Below are 22,117 nucleotides of genomic sequence, written 5' to 3' on the forward strand. Positions count from 1 at the left end.
AAACATAAAGATTAATTTAATGTTTACTCTTCGCTGCATCATTTTTGGTGTTTTTCAGTGGCTCAAATTTAAATTTTGCCTGCACGTCTTTCAAGTCGCCACTGTGTGGCAGTAGCACACCAACTGTAAAGAGACGTGATGCACTTTTTACACCCATGAAAACACAGATGGGGGTTTTTGTTCCGTTTTTGCAACGCTTGAACAATTTAAATATATCGTTATCACAATAAACTCTCGGGGATCGCAATGCTTTATGATGCACACATTAGAAGATTGTGCAAGAATACATGCAACAGCCCTCTGGCCATCTACATTTCACTTGTATCGATCAATAAATATTGAATTTCACACTTGAAACAATGGCTATCTCACCCAGAAGCATCACATTATCGAAAAGCAGAGTTTTACTTTTAGTACCATCCAAGTGTTATCTGTGCACCAGATGGTACTCCCTGTAGTGTGGAAGTTTCAGTGGCACAGCCATCAGTCTGTTGGGATATTTTGAGAGAAGGGGAAGTGTCTGCATGGTGCCCATCAGCAACACTTCCCCAGTCTGTCTGTGCAACACTTTCCACTGTCAACAACACAAATGATGTCAGTTTGTGCCAGACACAGAGGTCACTCTGCAGACTAGATGGGTCGGAATCATGTTGTATTATGTTTCCAGTGCTCTTTATCCTCAAGGCCTCGCAGTGCTTTCCAGAGCCTCTCTGTTTAGAGGCTGCATCAAAAAGGTCTTTGTATTGCTTAGATTGAATGAAACATGAGAAAGTAGCATTCTCCAGTGGGCTGTGATTATCTCATGTGCCACAGGAAGAGGGAAGCAATGACTAATGGCTTCCATTGACTAGAAATCCAAATCACAAAAATTGGATAGCAATAACACATGGATAATATATCTGAACATAGTGTTCCCTCATGCAGAAGATAATGTATAGCATCCAGCCACCTACACTGTGATTGCAGTTTCAATTTACTGGGTGTTGCGGTTGTTGTACGGTGCAGATTATACAGGGTAGTGCTCACGCTTGCTTTCCAGGCTTTTCATGAACACGGTTTTTATTGATTTAGGTGACTCAGCCTGGACGAATTCGGTAAATACTGGCTGCTTTCTGTCTTTCCTCTGGACTGTCAAACGTCTGGAACTCTTGACAGGCGGGTTGGATGTCCAGGCCTTTTTCAAAGAGCTCTGACTTCAGAATGAAATGCTATTTGTCCAAATTTTACGGAGAAAACATAACTTCATTATAAACAAAACAGTACCCAACCATGATATTAGTTTTGTACTGCTTGAATGCAAGTCAGAATTACTTTTGTGCTCAAATAGTGTCCCAGGAGAGGCTTACTTCATTTGTTTCCTGTCTGCTGACAAGAGAACAGCACATGATTTGGATTTGTTTGCATTTTAAAGAAAACATCAGATACGGCAATATTAAAATGCAGTCTGAGGTCATGAAGGAAAAACTAGAGAGGATAACAGCTGGAATATTTAAATGGTGTACTCGGTATCAGTTGCAGAAAAAGCCTTAAAAACCCTCCTCATTGTATTACAAATGAGACAACTTTAATTTCATTCGAGGTAGGGTACATCCTGAGGAATGGTCTTCACATTCACAGCTTTTCTGTTGGATCCTGGCTCTTCCATCCTCATGATGAAAGTCAGGATCAGAGTGGAACAAGTAAACAACTGACGCTGCTCTCTGACGTTGTCACCCTGCTGCACCTTGTCTCTTGTATTGTTACATAAGAAGGAGTCACATGAATGCTCAGAATACAGCAAATTGTTTTTCTTTACCCCCCACGCTCACATTTTTACCACATTTTCCGGCTAAAAGTTGTTCAGTCTCTACGTTGCACAACTCACGTCAGTGCTGATACTGTTACAGATCAAGTTTCGTTTATCAGTTTTACAGCAGTTCCTCCTATCTATCTATCTTTAATGTTTACTGCGTTATCTCGTGTAATTTGTTAGCATCAAACAAATGTGTTTGTGTCAGAAAAGATTAAAGAAGTGACATAGTTGCAGTGAAACATCAGATGATCAAGAGATTAAAACTTGGAAGGGACGCTTTAATATCAGCAGGAGAAACTTGGGCTGAATTAATATTTTCAATAAAAATAAAATCTTGGTTATTTGGTATATATGTAAAATAATAACATGGAATGAACTGGTGTTATTTCAACTAGCAGAGAACAGGAAAAAAAAGCTAAATTAGAGATTTTATATTTCAATGCACGCTCTTCCTCACCAGAATAATTAGTATGGGAACACTCAAATTACTTTTTCACTGAACTGAAGTACCTCTTTAGAATTTTAAAGCATAGCATCACTTAAGCAGAAAGGAAGAACTCGGCTGAAAGCATGTGCATCAGAAACACTGAAAGGATAATGGAAGTGATGATTTCCTTTACAAAATGATCACATTTATCATAAATAAACAACAAATACAGATAATATACACAGAGCACTGGGGATGCACTGATTGTGAAGTCCTGGAGTGATACCAGTGCTATACTGATAAAGGTTCAAAGATTCCTTATTGTCATTGTGCACTCACATGGTGAAATTGACACACGCCTGCTCTTTAAAGGTGTGTATTTATGCTGTCTGGTGGTTCTTGTTTTTATAGTCTTATAGCTTCTTCCAGAAGGCAGAGGGACAGTTTATTACCCAGGTGGATGGAGTCCACATCAACACAGGTAGCCTTTTTCTGGACACGGCGAGCATAGTTTGAGTTCAGATCTCGGAAAGAAATTCCCACAATCCCCTGTACTATTCTCACTACCCGGGGCCAAGTCCTTTCTGTCCTGTGCTGTGCAGCTGCCATATCATCAGAATCAGAATCAGAATACTTTATTAATCCCGAAGGAAATTAGGGTTACAGCAGGCAGCACGCTAATGGCGCATGCGCACTTACAAAGGAACCTTCTGACCAACTTTACACAAACATCACATTGGGGAGACATGTCAGAAAGGTAGGCTGATAGGAAAAAAACAATGAAAATACATAACAGGTAAGAGGAGGAGAAAAAAAACTCCACTCAGACTGAGCTCCTAGTGGGAGAACAGTTTGATAACAGAAAAAACACCTGAGCACAAAAAGCACATGACTATCAATACACCATAGAAACACAAGACAAGCAACAGGGGCGGGTAAGGGGTAAGAGAGAGCCGGTGTAGACAGCGCATCTGGTCCTGCAGCATGTCTGCGCTGGTCCAGTCGACTGACATCTTCCCCAGTAGGGCACAAGCATCGAAGACGTTTGGAAAGGGAGGGGGGATCAGTGTGTGCATATCAGTGTATGTGTGTGTGTGTGTGTGTGTGTGTGTGTGTGTGTGTGTGTGTGTGTCCAGAGTTCAGCTGAGACAGTATCCTTCGCCCTGCCAGGCTAAGTAAACAGTCTTCCAGCCAACCCAGGTGGCCTTGCATGGAATGGGGGGAACAGTCTAATATATATAGTATATCATACTGTCATACTGAGGCAGGGGATGCCTTCTTTTGTGATTATGTAGAAGTTTGTTAGCAGGCAAGGGGGTTGCTTTTAAAATGTACTTACTCTAATTAGGACAATATGACTTTGAGTTTGAATAGAGTATACTCACTGACAGCATGGGAGCAAGTTACTCTGGATACTTCTGTTTTAAACTTGCTTAGTCATTCAAATAATATTTGAATTCTCAAATGGACATGTTTTTCAAAATATGTACAAACAGCAAATGATGGCAGTGCATGCATTTAAACCATTGATGTCATACTGGCTGGAACGTTTCCTTACATGCAGGTTCAAGTTTACATGCGCAGTCAGAATAACACAGCAGTGGCACGACTGGTGTGACATATTCTTCTATTACTGGATGTCAGATGGTTTGCTGATGACAACCACTGAGGTGTGAAACATGCACCACTATACAACTCTGTGATCACATTTATGCATTCAAAATTTGGGCATGTTTTGCAGCCCCAGGTCTCTGGTCTTTGCCATCATTGAATCAACAGGGAGATGAGACTGACTTCACAAGGAAATACAAAAGGGCGAAACACAGGGAAGAGACGAAGGAAACAGGAAGGGAAATAAGTAGATAAGGAAAACATACATGCAAAAGGACTAAATACGAAAGGAAGTGACATGAGAGAAAGAGGAACAGAAAGGGAGGAAAAACTAAACCAACTGGAAACCAAGAACAAGACTATGTTCACGGAATAGTACAAAAATAAGAAACACATTAAGACTAGGCAATGCAGGAATCTCATAATATTCAAATAACTAAATCAGTAAGTCCCAAAACGCAGCAAGATCAGAAAACAGACCCCGGAGCATGACAGGGATGTACTTAGTTATTCAGAGGACTGCACAGAATCCTGTGAAAATATGATTGTAGCATGTTTACATCATTTTAGCCATTGCAATCTATTTAACAGGCATTTCATTTGAAAGCAGAAATATTGGTTTGCTGGTGGAGGAAACGTCAGAGCAGAGCAACACATTCATATGGACACAGTGAAAGTGCACAATAGGTTTCATGAAAATACATTTACTAACAAAAACTACAACATTGACTCTTAAAGAGAACATGAAATGCTAGACACACACAAGCTAATATACGCCACTGAGCCCTGCTCTCAAATACTGACATAGATGTAACACTGGATTTAAGAAATCGATGCTCAAAGTTCAAGTTTGAAAAACATGTTTAGCGCCATCTTCTGTCAGTACGGAACGTGACGTCATGCGGTTGGTCTGTTGCAGCTAATAGACTTACATTAGCTTATGTTAGCTAACTAGAGACAGAATCGCTGACTCAGAGGAAAATAACAACACTAAAACTAAAAATCAGTTTAAGGGTATCACATTTATGCTGCCCCTGGCTGCAACAATGAGTTTTATATTAGGAAACCAAAGATATACCATCTACTTTCACGGTCTGTATCTTTAGCAGGAACTGGCTGTTTGCTGTTTGGCTAGCTGCACTCAAACAGGAAAATCTAGCTGTTAGCCGTAATGCTGTTTGTAAAGCACTTTATAAATGAGGATTGTGTAGAGGAGAGCCTGTTTGAGTCTATTAGTTTGAGTACTGACAGAAGACAGCCAAACTTTAACTTCTAGCTCTGATTTCTTAAATCCAGCTTCACAGACAGTCTAACATCTGTCAGTTTTTGAGAGCAGGGCTCAATGGTGTATATTAGCTTTTATATGTGTAGCATTTCATGTCCCCTTTAACTAACTTAGCTATCTCTAACTAATTTCTTTAACTTTTTCTTCAAGTTCAACTAGCCGTCAGTATGATAAAATGTAGATGTAAAGGTTCCTTTAACAGAGAATAAAAAAAAAAAAACAGCTTGCATTTGTTTATCAGGGAATGATTGTATGAACAGTTAATACGCTGTAAATAAGAGACCTCAAAGACCAGACATATCAAACACAAACCGGTAGAGACAAGTTTAAAGTTGAACTTGTGACTGAAACTAGGACATGATGCACGTTATCTGCATGTGGTCTGCCTGACCAGAGTGTGCTTTTGTGACCAGGAAGTAGCTGACAGAGAGAAAGCAGCTAACTCAGTGTGCTTTCAACAATTTGTTTAAACAAATAGACATTTATTTTAATAAAAGAACCCAAAAGAAGAGAGATTAAATGATCTTACCTACTTACATGGTTGACATGAAAATCAAGAACAGGACCACATGACTAAATATGGATGCTTTGTGGGGCAGATGATTTTTTATTAAGGTCATTACTGGGGAAGTATGTAAACAGAAGCAGAGTAGGCAAGCAAAACAGCATAACCAGGTCTGCCCTCGCCTGCGTGTTACACCATTATCTACATAAAAGCAGTTAATTCACACGTATTTAGGACACAAATGTGTACGTTGATTGCAGAATACACAAAACTGTGACTGCTTCACATATGAGTAAAACTCCATTAGTTACAGACATCACAGTCCCTGAAAGCTTTTCTGTTGTGCAAGCCACTCACAGATAATTCTGCAAATTTCTTTAACACCTGTTGTAAAAAAAGTTATATATAACCTTCTTATGGTCCAGATCTAAACATGGGGCCTTCATTTGAATGGCAGGGTCATGGTCAGCAGTGTTTAATTGTTATTGTTTTACATAGTGCAGCAGTGGAAAGTATGGAAGATGAAAAGTTTTACAAGTTTTTATTTGCAATTCACATCAGCGCAGTGAGATAGCGGTGGGTTATTGTTTTCTCTCGCAGTCCATTGACCTGCAGGTCAGAATAACCTGAGACATTTTGTGCCTCAAATTTGGTTTTTGTATGAGTTGGCTGATGCGAACTAGGGCAGATTTAATAGATTTAAGACTTCACCCTTACTCTTATTCCAAACTTATCTGAGTTTTAAAAAAGCCTATCACATCAACTGTCTGTGTCTACGTTTATATTCTTTAGATTTGCAATGTTTGTGGGGATGAGGAAATATATATATTTATATATATATATATATATGTGTGTGTGTGTGCTGTCAGCATTAATCTAGTTAAAATGACGTTAACGCCATAACCGCATTAACGCGGCAAATCTCCGTTAGTGAGTTAGCGCGGCTCACCCGGTGCGTTGGGTTGGACGGCACTAACGCGTTAACAAGCTAACCATGCTAACGCGTTGACGCCGTGCAGCCCCACACACGGGGTGATCCGCGCTAACTCGCTAACGGAGATTTGCCGCGTTAATGCGGTTATGGCGTTAACGTCATTTTAACGAGATTAACGCTGACAGCACATATATATATATATATGTATATATATAAATATGTGTGAATGTGTGTGTGCATGTGCACAGTGTGGCCTGCTTTGGATTTAAACAAAAAATGAAAAATGAGCTGAACATATACTTCTGTCTTTTAGTCATGTTAGCAGCATGATCTTAAGGAGGCCAGTATCAGCTCAGCTCATTGTCTTTTGAATTAGCTTTAATTAAAGTCTGTAAGCCACTTCAGGTGCATCACGTTTGGTAAAAGCAAATTTTTGCACCTGGCAGAATGTTTCCTCTGTGGAACGTGTTTACATGTCATTAAAATAGATGTAAAACAAAGCCTTCTTTGTTGAACTGGTTGAGCAAGATCTGTCACGTGCTGAAAGCATGATCGCTTCCATCTAATGACACATATGGTGGCTAAGAGTTTCATTGGTGACTTTTAGTCTTAGTTGCTGAGTAGTATTCTTAATGGGTAGTAGATAGTCATCAATAACGCATTGGTGATTAGTATCTCAGGGTGGTTAAAAAAGCACCCTAACTCACTTTTTCTGATAGTGGCTTATAGTCATATGACTGACGTATCACCAGATCATCTTGTTGCCAACACACAGACCAGTGTAAAAAGGGAAATGACTAGCAGACAGCGGTCCATCCATGTCAGCCATGACTGACTAAAGATTAAAATAATAGTTAGAAGAATTTTTCAAAAAGTTCAGATCCTTTTGAAAGTTTATTTGACAAAAACACAACATGGCTTTAGTGGTGCTTAACCTTTAGTTCGTTGTGTTTTACTCACCTGACAACCCAAAAGGTGTTTCAGGGTCATGACTGCTTACGTATATGCCTCTCTCTTTTTCTCTCTCTCTCTCTCATTGTGTGTCTGCGCAAATTCAAAAGTACACAAGTGAGATTAAAAGAGGATGTGGTGGAACAGTTAGGCCTAAACAGATCTTCCTAATTTCTGTAACCTTTAGCAGAGTGATACCTGATGTGTTCTCACAGATAAACTTCCTTTTTTAAAAAAAAAAAAAAAAAAGCCAAAATTTCTTTTTTTTTAAAAAGCCCCGACAAATCCAGTTTCAGTTTAAAACTTTTAGCTGCATTAACAGGAACATACAACGGCAACATCTGGTACACTAATGAATGAGACACTGGGTGGCGAAAGGCTGAGCGACTTGCAGGATGGTGGGACGATAACCCATTTAAGAACATGAAAGGCCGATGACACATGAAAGGCTGATGACACATGAAAGGCTGATGTAAGAACAGACCGTTTGTAGGTGGAAGAATTTTGTAACAACCTGTCTGCTCACGTAGCACTCGAAATCGCTGAAACCTCACTGATGCGCGATGCATATCATGATTTTGAACTATAGTAGTAACTTTGGCAGACTCAAAGACACCAAAGATCCTCGGCTGCACAAAAAAACGTGCAAGGCTTCTATTGGTTTAATGGCATGGCTGGCATTCTTCAGTCAGTGTAAACGCTCCATAGTGCAGCTGCAACAGGCTGATACAATATAGAATGCTTTTTATATGGACAGTTTAAAATGAATAGTTCTTTGTGACGGTATCCCCTTTTCACTGGGGAAAAATGTATATTAAGGAGTTTAAAGGGATTTTTTTAAAACCCTGCTGGCTCATCAAAACATGATTACTAAACTTGCTACTTTAAAATAATTGTCAAAAAAGCAAAACAAAGGAAACAAACAAAACGATTAGGCTCTCGAGGTCCTCCTAATTTTCAGTGTGTTTGCATTGAGCTAAACTAAGCTAACGTAGTTATATGAGGCCAGCTGCTTCCTGTTTACATCCTGTGCAAAGGATTTTCTCTTAAAAACAGTTAAAAAGAATTACTTATATAACATGGAAAAGAAATGAGGCCACAGTTTCAAGATTAGGTGTCCTGGTACGTTGTGCTGTTCTACATATCATAAACCCACTGGGTAGTAAATACTATAACTGTGAGACAGTTTATGAATGACTGAGAAAAAGAAATGAATGAACTGCTGACTAAGTCACTTCCTGTATTCTTAAAAAGGTGTTTAACTAAAGCTTAAGCGGCTCTTCTTTGTGTCTCAAAAAAACCATGTAGTCACAATGTACATTTAAAACAGTTTGTTTTTATTATTTGTCACAAACCCATTTATTATTCACATTCGCAAACTGGAATACATTTTTTTAACATATAGCTTATAATAGATTACTATCATTACAATGTATCGGCTTACTGTGTCAGCACTGATGTCACTATGTAAAAAATGTTAAATTCACAAGGCTGTGCATAATATCCACATCTAGATACATCTACTTTTTTATTGCTTTAGTGAAATAACAATAAACTTCAGATGATGTGCATGTGCAGATATCGGATTGTGCAGTTTCATTTTGTGTGGATGGCGTTGACCACACATGCTTCCTGGTGCCTCACTCAGAAAGTCCCCAGCATTCTCTTTAGAGAACTGTGGCGTTTTGGGAAAGCAGTCGTGACCTGTACACAGCATTTCCAAGCACACTGTCTGCTTCTTAGCAAACTCTTCTCACAGATTTTCACTAAAGTGCCGGCTAAGTCTTTTTAACAAGTTCAGATGAGGTCTTAGCCACTCCCAATTTATTTTCCAACTCTTTAGAAAAGTATGAATGTAATGGAAATGAACTGGGTTTAGTTTTGGTGTCCATCACCACCAGTCTCAGGACAAACAAGCAGACGTCACGGCTCCTCTCAGGTAGTCCAGTACTGGGCGTAGCGTCAAAGTCCAGCTTTTACACACACAAAGTCTCAGGCTCCACTTCTTTTTACATGTTCACCGATTGTGATGTGGAGTCCGTTAAAGTCCTGTAAATGTCAGACTTGAGGAAACGTGGGTAAGAGTCCCTCTCCATTAACCCGTAGACGATCTTTTGAGCGTCATCAAAACACACTGTAGAAGGCGCCTCTATGTTCTGCTGGATCCTTTCCCTCGTCTTTTGATCAATGTTGATCTGGAAGCAGAGGAAACATAATGAGGACCAATGAAGAAAAACTAAAGCAGCCAGCGCTCCTTGTTCTGTAAAGTGCCATAAATCTGTCTGGATTATCAAGAGCTACATACCTCTCTGGGAGATTCAGCTTGAATGTAGCGTTTGAAGATCTTTTTCGCCCTGGATGACATCCTGAAGGAATTTCTTATCTTCTTAAACTCCTCACAAACCACCCAAAACTCAATGTTTTCATCACTGAACTCCGACTTCAGGAATGCCTGGAATATCTTCATTCCATCTAAAGATGGTAAAAAAAAGATCTGCAGTTAGCCATTGTTTTCGACATTTAGTGACTAAGATGAGTCTGAGACAGTGTATTGATTAACTTACATTTGGATGAAAGAAGCCTCTCGAGTGATTGTGACCACTGAGACATATCTTCAAAACAAAGCCTGTAAACGAGGAGAATAAAGTTAGCACAGTTATCCATACATGAAGCATAAAATATGAGCAGGGTTTGCTTTTAGCTTGTAGTTGAGTTTTTTCTCACTTACCCCTCAGTTTTTGTGGCTTGGGATGATTTACGCTGCAGCCGATACTTCAGGTTTCCCCCTCTGGTTAATCAAACAGAAACGAACAAAAGTTATTTTACTTATATTCAAACAAAAACAAGACAAGATGTGATGATATTGATTGGCCAGAATAAATTTTACCTGTATTTCTCTGTCTTCTTGTTGTCAGTGTCCATGTTGATTTGCTGAAGCTCCTTTGTTGGAGATGTGACTAAACCTGGCATGGCAACAGTTCTTTGTACATGTATGACTAAATGTTGGGCTCTTAGAGAGTTATGAGATCTCTAACTGCGTCTGTTTGACGAGCCCGCGCAGCGTTGCCTTATATATCTGCAGAGATGAACGTCACATTCTGCAGCAACCACACGACAAAGAGGAAGTTGGGGAATGACGCAAACGAGCAAACAGACAGACAGCAAATAGCTACAGGTTTCTGTTCATACTGTACTCAAACGTGCATCATTACTTGTTTGGTTTAAAGTCAGTGGATGCAAATAGGCCAGTGGAAATTTCTGCAGCAGATAAGCAAATGCTTTAATCTCTATTCCACTTTGCCTCGAGAGCCAGTACCACTGTTCTAACTTTTGGAAACATTAGTGAACTAGATGTTGAGGCTATTTCAGCTCTCACAGTCAAATTTAAACATAGCATGTTCTTGCTCCTTAGCCTTGTTGGTCATTTGCATTATATGGGCCAAAAAATCCACTGAGATAACGAAAGACTGCATCTTTGCATTAGCTAAAGCAGCGGTGTCCAGTTAAATGCAGAAATTCCTCTGCTCTCTTGAAATTTATATTGTATTTTTTAAAGAAGAAACACGTTCCTGTATTTGAAAATGATAAACTCTGAGTTCACTACAGTCAGAGAGTCTGGTGCTACAATTGTGCGTACACCACCATGAGCTCTAGCCTCTAATACAGGAATGTCAAACATGGACAAAGACTGAAATTTGCAAAAAAAAAGCCCATTGGCTTTGCAAGTGTAAAAATGATCTTGTAGCATGGTTACGAAAATGCATGGAAAGAATAAAAAAATATGTCTAGATCTTGACAAACTGTTTCAATCATAAAAAGTAAAAGAATAGTTTTACAACACATGTGAAGGTTTGTACTTTTCTTATGTATGGTTAATAAGTCTCTGTAGCTTCTCAGTCATCCAGGACATGGAAGTTCTAAGTGGGGGCTGTCCCTTTTGACACCTTGCCTCATGTGATGAGGCAAGGTGTGAAAAAAGTTGGATGTAAGCCTCAACACTGAAGTTTACGGGAAGCCAACACACATACAGACCAGTAGCTACTCTTTGACTGCCACCACCCTCTGGAATACAAACTTGGGGTTATCAGGACCCTGCAACACCGGGCAGAAAACATTACCTCTGAGCCCGAAGGAAACAAAAAGAAACACACACCTAAAGAAAACACTTACAACATGTCGTAATTTCAACTGGGCCTTCATCAAATCAGTAATGATCCACAGTAAAGGTCAGACAACAACTAGCAAGAAACAGAGTGACAAGCAGAACAATGTTGTCATCCCTTATGCATCAGGTTCATCAGAGAAACTCAGGTGAGTTTTCTCTAAGCACGACATCTCAGTGCACTTCGGACCCAGCCACATAGTCAGACAAAAAACTGATTTATCCCAAGGACAAAACTTCCAAACGCAAGTTAAGGAATCCAGTCCACGCTGTGCAGTGCGTCAAGGAGTGCTCGGACCTCTACACTGGAGAAACCAAACGGTTAGCCACTTCAACAGTACAAGACTCAGTTGAACATCTGCACCCAACTGACAAAGGTCACTCTTTTAAGGACGCCAACATTCACATTTTGGACAGAGAAAGACAAGTAAAAGAGGCCATCTACATCCCTGTGAACGACCATTATTGAACAGAAGGAGTGGATTATGTCACCAACTGCCTGCCACCTACAGTGCAGTCATGAGCTTGCTTCCCAGGTGTCTCAACCCCAAGTCACATCTTGCATCAGGTGACCTCAACAGGTCACATGATAGAGAAGCGCGAGATCTCACAGTGGTTACACCTGAAACCTCCAGTGGTATCACCCACGCCTTTGTTCAAACCTTGGCTCATGTGATTAATAGTGAGTACCTCTTAGGGACAGCCGCCACTAGGTATTAAATACCTGTGACCCTCTACCTTTTGTTTTACAACTGAAGAAGCCTTTTGGATGAGAGCTGAAATGTCTTCACAAAAGCTTAAAGAAGTCAAGTTGCTCTCTTTTTCAAGCTCCTTAAACTACAGGTAATAAGATATCTCACATTTAATATGAATGGCTTATTAAATGTGAACTTTCCTTGTACTGCATCACATGAAAAGAAAGTTAGGTTATTGTGCAGCTCTTTTACTGATCTGCCCACTTAATATCAAATTGGGGTACATCTAAACCAGGAACTAAAGTGACTTTGACACCACGGCTCTATTTGCTAAATCTTAAATAAACATAAATTGACCTGATGCAATATCATAGTTCTGCTTTGGCTATTTGTAAATTTGTCAAAGCTAACTGAAGACCTTCGTTCTTTAGTAGCATTTGCTACTTGCTTCTATCCATCCATCCATCCATCCATCTTCATCCACTTTATCCGAGGCTGGGTCGCGGGGGCAGAAGCCTAAGCAAACTTACTTCTAAATTCAGATAAAACTGAAGTTATTATACTCGCACTATACTTGCACAGAGGGGCTCGCTTGATTGATGAGGTTTCTCTCTATTATTGTGGGGTCTCTATATTACAATACAAAGCACCTTAAAGTAAGTTTTATTAAACTGAACCAAACTGAACTGAATTTGCCATTGTGGGAGTTACTTAGTAAAAGTTTATCCCCCCCTTTGGTGTTTGCAGCTGATTGTGCAATCAAATCAAACCAGCTATGTTATATGGTTTCATAAATCTCACACATGACACCTAACCTTTCTATAAATGAGTATTTTAATGCCCATATGGTGAACAAATTCAAGATTCAATGTCAGATGATGCAAGAACAGCTGACATGCTGACACACCTCTTTTGTATCTACTTTAACTGCGGCTCAAACACTGCCTCATATATTATGCACCACTTTGTGGTAAATTTTTCTTGTGTCTTTTGGCAGACTTTTGTAATACGGGTTTTGTTTCTGTTTACAATCTCTTGCCGGTGGAGGCAGAGAGGAAACACGGGGGAAAGAGAGGGGGACGACAAAGGTCACATGTCGGAACCAAACCAGGGACAGTGTGGGTTATGTGGTGTGATTCTTAGACCACTAAGCCCCCTCAGTGTTTCCATTTTAGACACAATTGAAGCTCAGGCACAGAAAGTATAACACAATCTCTGTTTTAGAAACGTAAAGCTCGGGAAACATTTTGATCTAAAACCTGACATCGGTCAACATCATGGAGGAAAAACTACTAACGTCCTCGATTAGCATCCTTAATCCTTCCCCAGGCCTGTGAGCTGTGACAGTTTGGCTTTCCCCTGTCTTCCAACAAAACCTCTTAAGAGACAACAAGTCGTGAAACTGTTTCACTCTTTACTTCCTGCTTCTTTGTTGACAGGAACCTTTCATCTGTTCTCTGGAGGTCTAAAGTGTTTTTAAAATTCCAGTAACCCCTTTGTATTCATAAATTTATATACATTTCAGTTTTAGTTCCTCTCTTTTTGTGCCCCAGTTTAATCCCAGTGATGTAAGCAACAGATAACATAGATAAGCACTTCATGTGGGAGATGTAGGTCAACTTCTTCTTCTTCTTTCCTCCCCCCCTTTTTAATGACTGTTAACTTTACAATGAAATACTAGTCAGTTAGGTTACACCTTTATGAGACCTTAATAACATTTTATGAACTGCTTTAACAGTTGTTTCCTGTTTTTCTTTCTTTTTCTTTGGACAATTCATGTATGTTTTAATTTCTGGAGCCACTTGGTGTGTCAAATATTAAATAGTAGTACTTTCTACTATTAGCTTATTATTATCATTAAACAGATGAGATTTTATTGTGAAATGTACAAAAAATGTATGAATGAATATTGTCCACTTATGCTCCAGTTATGCCTCATCATATTGCATCATAGTTCTTGTAGTGTATAACTAAATCCTCAACAAGGAGAAGGCCAAACAGCTGCTAACCCTGCATCTCTGAGAAGAGTTGAGGTTTCCTTACAGCTGTCATTCACTAATTGACTCTAAAATCCTTTTTACTTGGAAACCAGTTATTAAGGGTTCTAGCTGCTCTAAAAAATGGGTCAGCGTTGCTCTCTGTCTTCCTTTTGTAGCTATCTTGTAAAATGACTCAGCAGATATAAGCGTGCTTCACAGATGAACAATATTGGTTAGTTTCTTGGTGCACCCCTTTGCTGTTTCACTTGTTTAAAAGCCACATTTAAGGGCAAAGACAAAGTGACAGTCATCAGGACCCATGGTGTTTGAACCAAGAGTGCCACTTTCAGCATCCTAGCATGACTGCAATGCTAACGCTATTCAGTATGCTACAAATATGGCTCTTGTCTGTTCCCACAGCAGTCTGTCTAGCAGTATTGAAAAACATGCCGTGCCATTGGGGCACTTTAAGTTCATTTATTTGCTCATATGACTAATGATAGCGCCAAAGAAAAGAAAAGGTTAGCATTACAAGCTAATTTTAATCTGTTGTCATTCGTGTGTTCTTAAGACAGAAAGCTAACGTGGGAAGAAAGATAGAGTTGAATTTATTGTCTGGAAATCATCAACAAGCATCAACAAATGAATAAAATAAAAAATCACCCAGCAGTTGCTGAAGTATTTTAGTTTAGTACTGATGTAGCAGCCTGCCTTATAGCAAAAAGCCTCTCTCAGCTGCTTTACTGTACCTGGTAGTCTGCTATTGGAGATTTTTAACGATAACTTTTCATTTGTTTTCATCATCTGCTTTTGATTTCAGCGTCATACTACTCTTTCACCTCACTCACTTGTAATGTTTTGCTGTAAAGTTTCAGTAAATCTACGCTCTCAGCTAAAAGAATGAATCCTAATGTCTTTATGGCAGCCATAATGACATTAGGCTGACATTAGATGTTCGCACGATTTCACAAGATTCCCTCTGTTGTGAAATCAACTGAAAGCCGCTGGCTGCTGAAGAGTTAACAAATGTTAAGAACATGTTAAGAATGCATGGAGGGGAAAAGAGCAACTAACAACAGTCTTGTCTGTGAAAAAAAAAAAAGGAGCTGTACATAACCTCATTCATGTGTAGCGGTAAATGTAATCAGTTTCTCCTGAGGTATACAGTGCTTTGTCTGTACTTTTCTTGTGAGTGACAGGAAACACTTTCTGTCAAAATGCAGATGTGCCTGTGGTGACATTACTGTTATTGTTATCTCATTTTCTTTACCGGTCGCAACACCCATCCGTGAATTTCCTCCAAATGTTGTGACTGTGAGAACCCAAACCTTCTTCAGAACCTTTCGTTTTTGTCTTTATCACTTCCTGCGCTCAGTATCCTGCAGTTTTTGCTCAGCTACACATTTCTTCATGAATGCGTGTGTAGAGCAAACACCCTGTTTTTCAAACCCAGTGAACTTAGTCTTCCTCCCACAAAGAGGTGAGAGCCACCAGCGTTGTCTCAAAGAAGAGGAAGTTGCGGCAATATGTCTGCACAAAACAGAACGCCGTCTTTCAAACATCTGAAACAGCTCTTAAAATAAATCCCCCCGCCAGCCCTCACACTCAGTACCACCAACAGAAACTGAAAAAAAAATGTCCATCCACCACTGAGTAGTCACACGGAGAAACCATGCTGCGCCCACATCCACTTTCCAAACAAAAAAAGGGACATCAGTGAAAAAGTGGTATTTTGTACTTGACATTCATTATGTTGATTCATATTACCTTCATATGAACATTTTCTCTTTTTTATCTTGTTTTTGTGGACCTGAACATTATGTCTAAATACAAAGTAATAGAGAGCCTGTTTTTTAGTGTGCTCTCTTCCATTTGCATTATTTTTGCATAGACTATTATATGAGCTAGTAAAGTTCACCCTGTCCCTGCCAGAAATAAACAAACGCAGAGGAGAACTGTGTCATACTTTCTAAAAACTGTACTGCCTCACAACATTTTGAGGGGATATAAAATACTTTTTAGGGATAACATGAAACTAACTTAGTTGTGACTGAAAGTGCACACCCACAAGCCCGCGTCTGATGAGGCAAATGTAGATTCAGACTCCAGATTCATGCAGTTCCTCTTCACGTAAACGCTCTGACTTCTTAAAACTGCCGAGCAGATGACACACAAACTTTAGTGGAAGTCTCAAGTATTTCATTGTCCCCAGGCTGTGCTTCTTGTTTAATGAAGGATGTAAAGAACTCTGTTGCCATCTGCTGTTTGTGTGACAAATGACCACATTACAGTAACCCAGGTGATTTGCATTGCATACAAAAAGACCACGCCCGGATGTCAGGTTTTGTTTTTTGATATTTCAAGAAGTGCATGCAAAGCAGACAAGAAAACGTTCCATAGAACACAAAACTGAGGCAGAAATGTAACAATATTTATTCGCATAAGAAAGTGGAAGTTCTCAGAGCGTAAGACAGTTTATATTTGCACAAAGTGTTATATAAAGCGTTGATAATACTTTACAATAAAGGAATTATCTTCATTATTAACTGTATGTGGGAGGGGAGAAAACAAAAGAAAAGACTTATAGGCACTTTTTTTTTACTTAATTAAGGGATAAAGTATAATACAAGCTGTAAATTCAACTTAAGCTACTAAATCACACAGACTAAGAAAAAAAAACTACCTCCACTAGACTAAGGATCTGGATTGTATAGGATAAACCTGTTATCCACGCTGAAATCAAAGAGTGCTACAGCAGATCAGAATTGAGCTGAAGACATCATGAGCCTCGGCCTGAGAGGCCGTCATTTTTAATACAGTCACCTTGAATCGTTTCTCCTCAGGAGTCCCTGATAGATGTCAGATTTTAGGAACCGCGGGTAGCAATCCCTGGCCAACAGACTGTAAATGTGCTTCTGAGCTGTATCAAACGAAGTCAGGGTCGGCTTGGAGATGTTATTTGTAATGCTTTCTCTTGTACTGCAGTCTATGTTGATCTGGAATCAAGCAATGTCATACAAAAACTACATTACAGCTGTTCCTTCCATCATCACCTGCTGTCTGTCTGCACAGAAATCTGCTTACATTTCTGCAATTTTACCACCATGAAATGCACAGTTTTATTGCAGATGCTATGTGACTATAGATCTACTAACTGCTAAAAAATTAATATGAAAATTTAATTCCAGCAAAATCCTGTTTTATATGCTCAAATTATTTACCTGTCTTGGTGCTTCTGTTTGGACAAACTCAGAGTAGATCCGGTTGGCGGAGGAGATCATCTCTGGGACTGTCTTAATCTTTTTGTACTCCTCGCAGTCGAGCCAAAACAGTATATTCTCCTCGCTGTACTCAGACTTCAGGAACTCCCGGAAAGCTATCTGCCCGGCTAAAAGTCACAGACCAGAGTAAGCGAGCGGGAACCATGCACATGCAAGCAAATATATATCATACAGAATCAGAAGAGACTCTCACCTTTACAGCTGAGGACTTTGTCCACAGACTCACTCCAAGTCTCAACATCCCCAAGTGGATCCGTGGGAAAGCAACAGAATCTACCCTTGAAAAGAGCATTAAGATCTATCACTAGCCCAAATGTCTGTGACCCCCCACATTACAACACCCCGCCTGCAAACCGTACCTGCAAAGCGTCTTTTTAAGACATCTCAAAGATTTGTTAAATGCATCAAGCACCTGAGAGCAACCTCCTATCAATACAAGACCCCTTCAGAAATAGACACAGTCCAAAGTTAGACTTACAGTGAATGGAAAGCCTTTTGGCATTTTCCACATGGCTGCTGTAAGTTGTTTCCTGCTGAAAATGGTAAAGGCCGAATAATCAAATATGCAGTAACTCACTTTATCGCCATCTCCTCGTCCTCTACAAAGGGAGACAGAGATAAGATCCTGCCAGACTGAAGATGGGGTTGTGATTGTTTGGAAATGAGAGAGTCGAGTGAGTGAACAAATCTAAATGACCCACGCCCAGCACGAGTGGAATATATGGAAATCTGTATGCAAAGTGTTATTGTTGGGAGAGACAGGGCATCCGTCCATGTCTGCGGTACCTTGAGGAAGAGAGAGCTTGACTGTGATTTCAATTCTACTAACTGTTGACCAACATTAACCTAGACATGGGAGATACTTGCATCACACCAAGGCTGAATAAATAAATAATTCCAGCACATGAATTTCTTACTGTCATTTATTTGCTGCTTAGTAAGAACTGCAATCAAGTTGTTTTTCTTTTCTTTTATTTAAAAAAAAACAAAAAAACAAAAAATGAGCCCAATTAAGAATATAGGATACAGGGCCCGCTGTGGCAAAGCACAACATGCGAGATTTAGAATATGATTTAACTAAACTAATGATCGGTGATCAGGAAGCTCTGGAAGATCCTGGCCATATGCAAATATCCATAAACAAATTTGCTGTTAAGGAGAAGCCTCGTCATCCTTCCATTTGCATATTAGCAGTGTTATGTGACAATAGCACAAGTCAGCTCTGATTTATTAGTATGCCTTCAAGTGTTGTGATAGAAATGTTTTATGTTCTTAGATTAGTCTACCGCAAGAGCCAATCTGTGCTGACAGAAAATTAAAGTCTCAATCTAAATGCTAATGCTAGCCTGGAATGCCAACAGTGGGAACGCTAACATGCTGGTGTTGGGCAGATGCTGTGTAACCATTACTATATTGTGTTTCTTCATTTCTTCATATTTTGCTTCCAAGAAGCCAGAGTCCCACGTGATTTTCCCAATGCAGTCCCGAGAAATACATTTCCAGGCTTTATGAAGGGCCTTTTAAATTTTTCTTTGGACATTTCAATTCACTCCTTTTACCTGATAATTTTCAGAGGATTTTTTTCATAGTTTTTTTTTTTTTTTTTTTACAGTACATAACACTGACTTATGAATCATTCAACCATGAAAGAGGTACTTAACATATTACATAACATATAACATATATTACACTTATCATATTTAGCAAAGAGCCAAAATACACAGTTTGTTTTCATTACTTTCTGTGAAAAAATGCCAAAGATAACACAGTTTACAGCAATAAAATAGTATTTTTGCAATAAAAAATGATTCCCAATGGGCTATTAACCAAAAAGTGGCCTATCTGAGCATGGTGTGCAGTGTTTACTTAAAAATTTGAGGAAAATGGACAAGTAGAGGACAAAAGAAGAGGTGGCAGATGAAAAGTATCTGAGAGCTGTGTCCTTAAGAAATAGGAAAACAATCCAATAAAGACCTGACAAAGGACCCAAGAGAGTCATCTGGCCTTTCAGTTGATTCATTTGCTGTTCACTGAAACCTCATCAGAAAGGTCTAAGTGTAAGGGTGGCTGTCAAGAAGCCATTTTTAACGATTACACAAGACCTGCACTGAAAATTTAGTGGTGAATCCAAAACTGAAAATTTTGGTTAAACTGTCATCATTGGTGACAGAGGAGGTCAGGAGAGAGGTACAATGGTGGTAAATGGCCTGCATTTGTATAGCGCTTTACTAGTCCCTAAGGACCCCAAAGCGCTTTACACATCCAGTCATCCACCCATTCACACACACATTCACAGCAAGCTACATTGTAGCCACAGCCACCCTGGGGCGCACTGACAGAGGCGAGGCTGCTGGACACTGGCGCCACCGGGCCCTCTGACCACCACCAGTAGGCAACGGGTAAAGTGTCTTGCCCAAGGACACAACGACCGAGACTGTCCGAGCTGGGGCTCGAACTGGCAACTTTCTGATTACAAGGCGAACTCCCAACTCTTGGGGATGTCTACAGCCATCTGTAAAACGTGGCAGAGGTTGTCTCATGGTTTAGGGCTGCATTTTAGCCAGGAGTGCTGGAGAGCTTGTCAAAATTGAAATTATTAACACAAAAATACCATCTGGAAAGCAACTGATTGAAAAGCTTCATTTGTCAGCATGACAATGACATGACAAACACAGTATATGCAGCAAAAGCATAACAGGATAGAAAAACAGTGGAACACTAACAGTCATGGATTGGCCTCCCCAGAGCCCGAACCTCAATATTATTGAAGCAATGTGGGATCACATTAACAGGGAAGAATACAAAAGACAGCCAACATCCAAAGAAGAGGCTGTGTTGAAGAATAAAGACGGCTATACAAAATATTGACTTACACACTGCAAACAATGCCGTATTTTAGACACATTTTTTGGGGGATGTAGCTAATTTGGTCAACCGTGTGTGCAAGTTTGCATTTACGTTTCTAGCTCTAAAACTTGGAGAAGTCTTAAAAAAAAAACCAATTAACAAATCGGGGGCAAACAATTCTAATTAGTTTTTCACCCTCACACATTAACAGTGTGATAAACTACCCCAAGAGGTTTGTTTTCACATTAGGTCCATTACATACTTTTCGTCTTTCACAAATAGAATGTTTAAGCTTTTCATTTAATATCTACTTTGTTGTTTGAGGGAGAATGTTTTTCATATTTTACATTTCCATGATGCATCTCACTTAATGTAAATAATAGCATTTGGCAGCTGTATGAATGTATTTTGCTGTGTGTTCAAACCCATCAACCCCAGGGCGGTCATTCTCACTTTCTAATGCATCAAAGAACAGCATGACGGACCAGGAGCTATATATGGAGGAGTCCTCTTCTCATTTGACTTTGTTGCTTGCATACAAGTCATACATATAGATGTCATCATAAGTATTTCTAGAATGCTTTAGCCTGCTGACCTTGTTGACCACTGGCTCAAATGTGATGGGCCGAAACAAACCAAGAATGTAAATGACAAGGTGATCACACAGGTGATGGAAAACACCCAGGCTGCCCTTATTTGCATGTGTGTAGACACACCAGGTTGAGGAATTTGTTTTTCAAAAGAGCCCATGGCCTGAAAGACGTGTGGACTATACTGAGGTGTGCTCTCATTGCGCATTCACTGCATCCAGGATGTTTTTTCTAGTTCTGAAAAGTTACGAGAATCCAAGAATAAAAGGGCTCAACGCAAGCCTAAAAAGGCTCTTTTAGTAAAAGAGAACGCATTTGTTACAATATGCTAAAAAAAACACCCTCTTGTGTTGATGAGATTTTTTAAAAAGTTGGCCACTTGTGCTTAAAAGCCATTTCAATTGCCGTGAGCTACAGTGATTTAGTTACTGATAAATAATTACCAGACACAGAAAGGATAAAAAAAAGGTCCAAAATGCGGCCAGAAATAACGCTGTGGAGAAGGCTTCAAATGTTTTTCTTTTTTATTACAAAGAACAATTCCTTTGTTGAAATTGTATTTTATTAATTAAGTCAAAAAGCAAAATGTGAGATGTTTTAAAACTCCTTACATGCTGCAAAGAAAACATATCAAAGAAGGAAGGAGCGAAGCAAGGAAACAGTTAAAAAAAAGGCTGACGTATTACATTGCAGTATTTACATGTAACTAAGGAAGTAAGTAAATTATATTCATTGAGCAGTTTCCAAGACATAAATCACAAAATGCTGTATGTCAGAAAAAAAACACCAGGACATCAAAAGGAAAAAAAAAAAAACTGAAATAAGACAGAAACAAAGTAAAAAGCTACAAAAATGCTGGTTTAACAAGACAAGTTTTCACATTCACGAGTCCTTAGAGCTGCGAAGACTTCATTACTTTAGCTTTTAGTCTGGATTTTGAGATGATAACAAGCACAGGCTGCAAGACCCTAACCCTGTGAAGCAGGCAGGTGATTACCATACAGAGCCCCGAAGGTGAAAACCAGGATTTTAAATTGGAATATTCATATGCTATAAGT

The 22,117-nt window shown here is 39.4% G+C and overlaps 2 protein-coding genes across 4 annotated transcripts; both read right to left on the bottom strand.

Annotated features, from left to right (window-relative positions):
- Window positions 1–8,821: 8,821 nt before the first annotated feature.
- Window positions 8,822–10,557, bottom strand: rgs13 (regulator of G protein signaling 13). Its single transcript, XM_040022312.1, has 5 exons — window positions 10,393–10,557; window positions 10,234–10,293; window positions 10,070–10,131; window positions 9,811–9,977; window positions 8,822–9,700 (listed from the first exon to the last, which is right to left on the bottom strand). The coding sequence occupies exons 1-5, from the start codon at window positions 10,473–10,475 to the stop codon at window positions 9,515–9,517; spliced, it is 558 nt and encodes a 185-aa protein (XP_039878246.1). The 5' UTR covers window positions 10,476–10,557; the 3' UTR covers window positions 8,822–9,514.
- Window positions 10,558–16,751: 6,194 nt separating this feature from the next.
- On the bottom strand, window positions 16,752–18,406 carry rgs1 (regulator of G protein signaling 1). 3 transcript variants are annotated; one of them, XM_040022313.1, is made up of 5 exons: window positions 18,200–18,406; window positions 17,982–18,065; window positions 17,816–17,895; window positions 17,563–17,729; window positions 16,752–17,337 (listed from the first exon to the last, which is right to left on the bottom strand). In XM_040022313.1, exons 1-5 carry the CDS (start codon window positions 18,208–18,210, stop codon window positions 17,161–17,163), a joined length of 519 nt encoding a protein of 172 aa, XP_039878247.1. In that variant the 5' UTR covers window positions 18,211–18,406; the 3' UTR covers window positions 16,752–17,160. The 3 variants fall into 3 exon arrangements, with proteins under 3 accessions (XP_039878247.1, XP_039878249.1, XP_039878248.1); XM_040022315.1 differs by lacking the exon at window positions 17,982–18,065 and having other exon boundaries at window positions 18,200–18,392; XM_040022314.1 differs by lacking the exon at window positions 17,982–18,065 and having other exon boundaries at window positions 17,816–17,900; window positions 18,101–18,211.
- Between the last annotated feature and the right edge of the window lie 3,711 nt (window positions 18,407–22,117).

Source organism: Simochromis diagramma, unplaced genomic scaffold (assembly GCF_900408965.1).
Source record: "Simochromis diagramma unplaced genomic scaffold, fSimDia1.1 OVJJ01000205.1, whole genome shotgun sequence".
In the NCBI taxonomy this organism is placed as follows: Eukaryota; Metazoa; Chordata; class Actinopteri; order Cichliformes; family Cichlidae; genus Simochromis; species Simochromis diagramma.

What these genes read in the sequence shown, in the direction of transcription:
- rgs13 (XM_040022312.1), bottom strand. Translation starts at nt 10,475, where the DNA reads ATGCCAGGTTTAGTCACATCTCCAACAAAGGAGCTTCAGCAAATCAAC. An exon ending in AAGAAGACAGAGAAATACAG is followed by an intron (nt 10,294 to 10,392) that starts GTAAAATTTATT and finishes TTGATTAACCAG; the next exon opens with AGGGGGAAACCTGAAGTATC. An exon ending in CAAGCCACAAAAACTGAGGG is followed by an intron (nt 10,132 to 10,233) that starts GTAAGTGAGAAA and finishes CCTCGTTTACAG; the next exon opens with GCTTTGTTTTGAAGATATGT.
- rgs1 (XM_040022313.1), bottom strand. An exon ending in CAAAGTCCTCAGCTGTAAAG is followed by an intron (nt 17,730 to 17,815) that starts GTGAGAGTCTCT and finishes TGTGACTTTTAG; the next exon opens with CCGGGCAGATAGCTTTCCGG. An exon ending in AAACAGAAGCACCAAGACAG is followed by an intron (nt 17,338 to 17,562) that starts GTAAATAATTTG and finishes GCTTGATTCCAG; the next exon opens with ATCAACATAGACTGCAGTAC.